We start from the raw sequence: 6,158 nt of genomic DNA, 5'->3' as shown, positions 1-6,158 counted from the left end.
CTCCACAAATATTTTTATAAAAAAATTAATAAAGTAAATACACTTCTCAAAATAAAGTGTAAAATCCAATATGCTTATGTGTTAATATGAACATCCTCTGCGGGACGTTATTACCAGGCTCCTTTCCACGTATTGGCTTCCTCTGTGTTCCGGTCCCTGCCTGGAAAGGGACAGACGTGGACCTCAAAGCATGTCTGGCTCAAAACCACCCCCTCTGGTGTGTCTAGTGTCAGTGTTGGGCAGAGATTCCGGGCATCCAGTCAGTAAGATTTATGTGTCCGTGTAACACCGTTTTATATTAGTAGCAGAACAACCAGATCACATAAATGCATTAAACATGAACCTTGTAAACATATTTCCCCTTTCATCTTAGATATCGGATTATGTGTATATGTGCTAGGTCATGAGGTCTTTGACTTTAGCTCAAGGGATAAGTATCAAGGGGTGGGCCTAAGATTTTGTTTAAAATCAACCAGATTTGTGTATCTTTTACCTTAAAAAGAAGGAAACTTTATTTGTCATTGCAATTGTACTTTCCAACGAAATGTGCCTTGTGCATTTAACCCATCCCTGGGGAGCAGCAGGCAGCTACCTGGGGCTGCTCCGTAGCCCCTACCTGGGTTAACTGTTTTGGCAGAGGGCTTCTCGGGGGCTGCGTATCACTCAACCTGTAAAACCCGTCCACGCAGGCCTGTGACTGGTCAGCTGGAAGAACGGGGTTCTCTAAGGGGGCTGTATCACACTGAGGTTTGCTGTATAGCGGAGCTGAGAATGGCAGGGCGGGTTTTTGTTCAAACATGAGCTAGGAGAAAATGGAAGGACTGAAAATGGTTTATTTTCTATATTATTCAATAAATAAAATATAACAACATAAAAACAAACGAAACCATTGCAACCTCTGCAGAAACACACACACACATACACACAACTTAGCTGTGTGTGAGAGGGTTAGATTGTGGGAGCTAGGTTTAACTGTCCAGCCACGAGAGACCCTGAGCCTCCCCACCAAATGACCTTTGGGTCACCCCATAGTCAATAAGGAGCTCCTCGCCAGCCTTTATGTCCCGTGCGGCTTTAATGAGAAGCACGGGCAGGGCCTCACCTGGGACATGGAAAACCATCCCTTTGACATTTAGTTTTTTGGTGGAGTGGTTTATCATCCTCCCAAAGGTGGCTTTGTCTGGGTGGCATTGGCAAGGCGCCACTTGTGAATTGACACAAAGTTTCTGCTCCCCAGCCTTGAAGAAGAAGATGTAGCTCCCCTCGCCGGGTTGCAGTGCCTCCAGCACGCGCCTGCCCTCTTCGGCGCTGACTACCGGTCCGTGGTAGTCGCAGACAACAGCGCCTCTGGCGAAGTCCTTCGTGGCAAAGACCCCTATGTGTGGAGGAGTGAAACATGGTCACTTTTGTAAACGGCACACTGTCTGGATTAAATGCATCAGAGAATTTTAACGCCCATCACGATGGGCAACCAAACTGCCATGTAACATCGACCCACCGTTGCCTGCTCTGGGCTTTTTGCTCTCCGCAATGGTTAGTCCAGGCCTCCTCTGTTGTTCTATGTGCCCTATCAGGTCTGAGTCCTTTCTCAGGTCCACTTTAGGTGGCGGAGTCCAGCCCTCTACGACCTCCCAGGCAGAGATGCAGTTTGAGTTCAAGCCCGAGCTCCTGATGTAACCCTGGACCGTGTGGACAGAGGGCTTTTGTCGGGTCCAGTAGGCTAGGAGAAAACAAGGGAAACCACCCACGTTCACTGTTACAATCAGAATCAGTAAAAAACCGGGCCAAAAACAACGTTGCATAACAGTGCCCTCATTTACATCAGGCTTAATATTTGGATATTTATTTTTTTCCATTACAGCGTAGAGCTTGTGGAAGCATTTGTACTTGGAAAAAAAAACAAATAGGTTTTGATCGCAACCCCGAGGTGCCTAACGATCTGCATATCGGCGTATGAATGTGTGCACATTAGTGAGAGCGACTGGGCTATTTTGAGCGCTTTGAGTACTTACAGAGTAGGTGTGTCTGTCTGAGCTTTCGCTGACGAATCCTCCATCTATCATACAGCGCCCTGTCCGCGGAGAAGCCCTTCTCTCGCCTCTGCTTCTTTGTGGGCGTCTGTCTGTGTAATGTCACAGGAAACTCCTGGAAAAAGGCGCCCACTTCCGTGCTCTCTCCGGGGCTGGTTTCCTGCGGCCGCTTGCGCTCCGGATCGCGGCCAGAGGGGCTGGGAGAGGAAGGAAGGACCATGGCCGTGGACAGAAAGGGAGCGAGCAAGAGAGAGAGAAAGAAAGACAGAGGGATGTGTAAACATGCAACTGAAGGCTTAGCGCCCCCGCCCCCCTCCAATCCTAACCCACCCACCTGCTGGCCAAACTGTTGAGGTCGGTGGCCACCATCGCCAACTCCTGAGGGGTCAGACGTGAGGGGGGGGGGGGTCCTGCTCGTCCTGGGCAATTCCGAGATACCCCAGAAGTGCTCTCATTGCTGTCTTGGAAAGGAGGTTTGCGTCTCGCGCAGCAATGAGGCATGCGTCCTGGCTGGAGACGACCGGGAAGTTGTAGCTGTGAAAATAAAAAAAAAAATATTATTAGCTTTTCCGTGGAGGGGGGAACTGCAGCCTCCTTTACATGTTTGTAATTAATCTAGGTTTTAAACAAAAAAAAAAACAGCAAATAAAAAATTACTAAATGAAAAAGACATCAGGGGTAAATTGTTCAATTGTTATTAATGGAGAGGCTGTTATGCTGCCATCTGTTGTGTCTTCTGAGTGCTGCAGTTGTATTGAACTGTTCTGAAAAAAAAAATTAAAAAAATAATAAATACGACACGCACGTTAAAAACGGCTGTTCTCTTCAGCTACAAGAGGACTACGTTAGTATAAATGAGTCAACTCCATCCAATTACTTAAATTTCCACATCCCCAGATCTACAGGAAGAGGAGGAGGAGTAGCGGCAATCTTTCAGTCTGATTTATTAATTAGTCCAAGGCCAATTAATAACTACAGTTCTTTTGAAAATCTAACTCTCAGTTTCCCTCATCCAAACCGCAAAGTAATAAAACCTCTTCTTCTTGTTTTGTATCGTCCACCAGGCCCTTACACTCAGATTTTGGATCAGTTGTCAGACTTCTTGTCTGATTTGGTGATAAACACTGAGAAAGTTATTATAGTGGGTGACACTGAATGTGATAACCTTAGTGCAGCCTTTAAAACTATCCTAGATTCAATTGGTTTTGCTCAAAATGTGTGTAAACTGACGCAGACCTGGCTCCATGCTTTAGACTTTGGGCTGACATATGGCGTTGATTGTGAAAAACTAACAGTATTTTCTCACAACTCTGTCCTATCTGACCATTTTTTAATAACCTTTGAGTTTAATTTAACCGAGTTCTCCACCCCCAAAAGAGGGTTTCATTACAGAAACCCTTTTTTATATCGGATAAAGCCGTTTCAAAAGGCTATTGGAGGACATCAGGGTCTATTTTTATCACTCTACTGAGTTCTACTGTTCTTCAGTTTTGCATTGCTTGTCATCATTTCAGCTTTTAACTTTTTGTTCTCTCTCTTTTTTTCTATATAGAAGGTACACCTGGTCTGATGTTCTGTTAACTGTGACATCATCCAGGGAAAACAGATCACCCGCTACTACTATCTAATGTAGAACAGATTACTGGATCAATGTGTGCTTCTGTGCTTCTTTGTCTGTCTTGTTGTGTCTCTGCTCTGTCTTCTCTAACCCCCTGTCGGTTTGAGGCAAATGACCGTTCATCCCCGTTAATGGGGAGTTTTTCTTTCCGCTGTCGCTTCATGCTTGCTCAGTATGAGGGGTTGCTGCAAAGCCATGGACAATGCAGACGACTCTACCTGTGGCTCTACGCTTCTCCAGGAGTGAATGCTGCTTGTCGGGACTTTGATGCAATCAACTGGTTCCCTTATATAGGACATTTTTGACCAATCTGTGTAATCTGATTGAACTTGACTTTGTAAAGTGCCTGGAGATGTGAGACATGTTTCCTGAATTGGCGCTACATAAATAAAATTTAATCGAAATGCTGGGTTTTTACACCCCCACCTTCTCGAAAAACAACTTCGCTCACTAGCGATGAAGACGGCTCAAATCAACGTGAGCGCTGGTGATGATGGTCCCAGAACGGTTAAAAAAGAAATGGCTCGCGGCCGTCTTGGTGTCCCTCACGATACCTGACCTGACTTTGGTGAAGTAGGTCTCGAGTAGCTGCATAGGATGAGAGGAAAGCATTGGCCATGGCAGTTGGGAAAATGTAACTGCTGTATAAGTCAGTCATAGCTGGTGCGCTCCAGCTATGGCTCTCCTGCGTCTCTCGTCTGTGGAAAGGAAATAGCACGACTGAGAGCCATCCCTAAGGGTTAAATTGGGTCATGTTTATGTTTTTTAATCAGTATTTGTTATTAAATGTGAAAAAATTATCAATCCGTTGCTTCGACGGATTGATTATGTGTAATGGTATACTAAAAGGGGTGCCGGGTGGCCGAGAAGAAAATTGGCTAGCTAATGTTTTTGGACCTTGAATGTCTCTTTTTGACTTACAGATGTGTTTTGTGATACTTCACTGTCAAGTGTAATAGGACTGCATGATTTATGTCCATATGTATATGTATAAACGGGTAGTAATAGATGCTATTTAATGTGGCCTTGTTGTTCTGTTTGCTATCTGTGTTAATTTCCAAAAACAATAAAGACACGATTTAAAAACAAACCAAAAAAAAGGGCAAACACATTGAGCTGAGCGCCACAACGGCTCGACCAAACCACAGGGAGATGCCTTCTCACCTGCAGGTTTTCCACCACCCACGGCTTCACGTGCGCCTTCAGCAGCATCAGGGCCACGCAGTAATAACAAAGGCGTGTCTTGTTCTCCTCCGTGTGGTGGCGCTCCTGGTCCAAATTAAAAGAGTCGGCTTTGGCCCTTTTTGTAGACCGCCTCGGTGTTTCTTGTCCAGTCCAGCTCATTGTTAAAATACACTCCAAGGTACTTATACTCCTCCATAGTGTCTACAGGGACCCCCTGGATGGAAACAGGGGTCACAGGTGTTTTTGTCCTCCTCAGATCCACTATTAGCTCCTTTGTCTTTGTCACATTGAGCTGCAGATGGTTCAGCTCACTCCAAGTGACAAAGTTTCCCACCACTCTACTATATTCACTCTCATCACCCTTTTCAATGCAGCCAACTATTGCTGAGTCATCAGAAAACTTCTGAAGGTGGCAGGACTCAGTGCAATAGATGAAGTCTGAGGTGAAAAGGGTGAAGAGGAAGGGGGAGAGGACAGTCCCCTGAGGGGCCACAGTGTTGCTTACAACCCTGTCAGACACACAGTTCTGTAGGCGTACATAATGTGGTCTGCCCGTCAGGTAATCAACAATCCAGGACACCATGGGGGCCTCCACCTGCATCGCCGTCATCTTCTCACCCAGTAGAGCCGGACGGATGGTGTTGAAGGCACTGGAGAAATCAAAGAACATGATTCTCACAGTGCTCGCCGGCTTTTTCAGATGAGTGTAGACTCTTTTTAGCAGAAAGATGATGCTATACTCAACTCCCAGGCGGGGCTTGTAGGTGAACTGTAGTGGATCAGTTAAGGGCCTGACCATGGGTCTTAGCTGCTCCAGGACTAGCCTCTTAAATGTCTTCATGATGTGGGACGTCAGTGCTACCGGTCTGTAGTCCTGAGAGCCGCTAGGACGCGGCGTCTTTGGCACAGGAACGAGGCAGGACGTCTTCCACAGCACAGGGACTCTCTGGAGGAGCAGGCTTAGGCTAAAGATTAGGCTAAGTACTCCACACAGCTGGTAGGCACAAGGTTTGAGCACTCTGGGGAATACACCATCGGGGCCTGCAGCTTTGCCGGAGTGGAGTCTGGTTAGCTGTCTTCTCACCGGGTCAGGAGTAAAGGACACTGTAGTGGTAATCGCCGCTGTCTCCGGAGAATTTCTCAGGGGTCGAACACGGGCCTTCAGAGACAGGGGAAAGCTGATCAGAGGAATCAGCTGACGAGTTACTAGGAGGCAGAGCACTAGATGACGCGAAAGCTGGCTGACTGGACGCGGGGGTTAACGCGGCTTTAAGTTGAGCTGGTGGATGGAGCGCAGGTGGGGAGCCTGAGCAGCACCACAGCGG

The 6,158-nt window shown here is 46.8% G+C and overlaps 1 protein-coding gene across 2 annotated transcripts; it reads right to left on the bottom strand.

Moving 5' to 3' along the window:
• Positions 1–815: 815 nt before the first annotated feature.
• LOC110367987 (N-lysine methyltransferase KMT5A-A) lies at positions 816–5,108 on the bottom strand. Of its 2 annotated transcripts, XM_036135096.1 has the most exons (6): positions 4,813–4,929; positions 4,100–4,236; positions 2,365–2,564; positions 2,013–2,227; positions 1,499–1,720; positions 816–1,375 (listed from the first exon to the last, which is right to left on the bottom strand). In XM_036135096.1, the coding sequence occupies exons 3-6, from the start codon at positions 2,529–2,531 to the stop codon at positions 969–971; spliced, it is 1,011 nt and encodes a 336-aa protein (XP_035990989.1). In that variant the 5' UTR covers positions 2,532–2,564; positions 4,100–4,236; positions 4,813–4,929; the 3' UTR covers positions 816–968. The 2 variants fall into 2 exon arrangements, with proteins under 2 accessions (XP_035990989.1, XP_021170616.2); XM_021314941.2 differs by lacking the exon at positions 4,100–4,236 and having other exon boundaries at positions 4,813–5,108.
• Between the last annotated feature and the right edge of the window lie 1,050 nt (positions 5,109–6,158).

The sequence above is a fragment of the Fundulus heteroclitus genome, unplaced genomic scaffold (genome assembly GCF_011125445.2).
Source record: "Fundulus heteroclitus isolate FHET01 unplaced genomic scaffold, MU-UCD_Fhet_4.1 scaffold_99, whole genome shotgun sequence".
Lineage (NCBI taxonomy): Eukaryota > Metazoa > Chordata > Actinopteri > Cyprinodontiformes > Fundulidae > Fundulus > Fundulus heteroclitus.
The sequence above is the reverse complement of the archived record's forward strand: the minus strand, read 5'-3'. Positions and strand labels throughout refer to the sequence as shown.

Bases quoted from the DNA above. Each gene is read 5' to 3' on its own strand.
- LOC110367987 (XM_021314941.2), bottom strand. From the start codon at position 4,992: ATGAGCTGGACTGGACAAGAAACACCGAGGCGGTCTACAAAAAGGGCC. The intron at 2,228-2,364 runs GTGGGTGGGTTA...TTCCTCTCCCAG, and splicing joins CTCAACAGTTTGGCCAGCAG to CCCCTCTGGCCGCGATCCGG. The intron at 1,721-2,012 runs GTAAGTACTCAA...GTTTTCTCCTAG, and splicing joins CAGACAGACACACCTACTCT to CCTACTGGACCCGACAAAAG.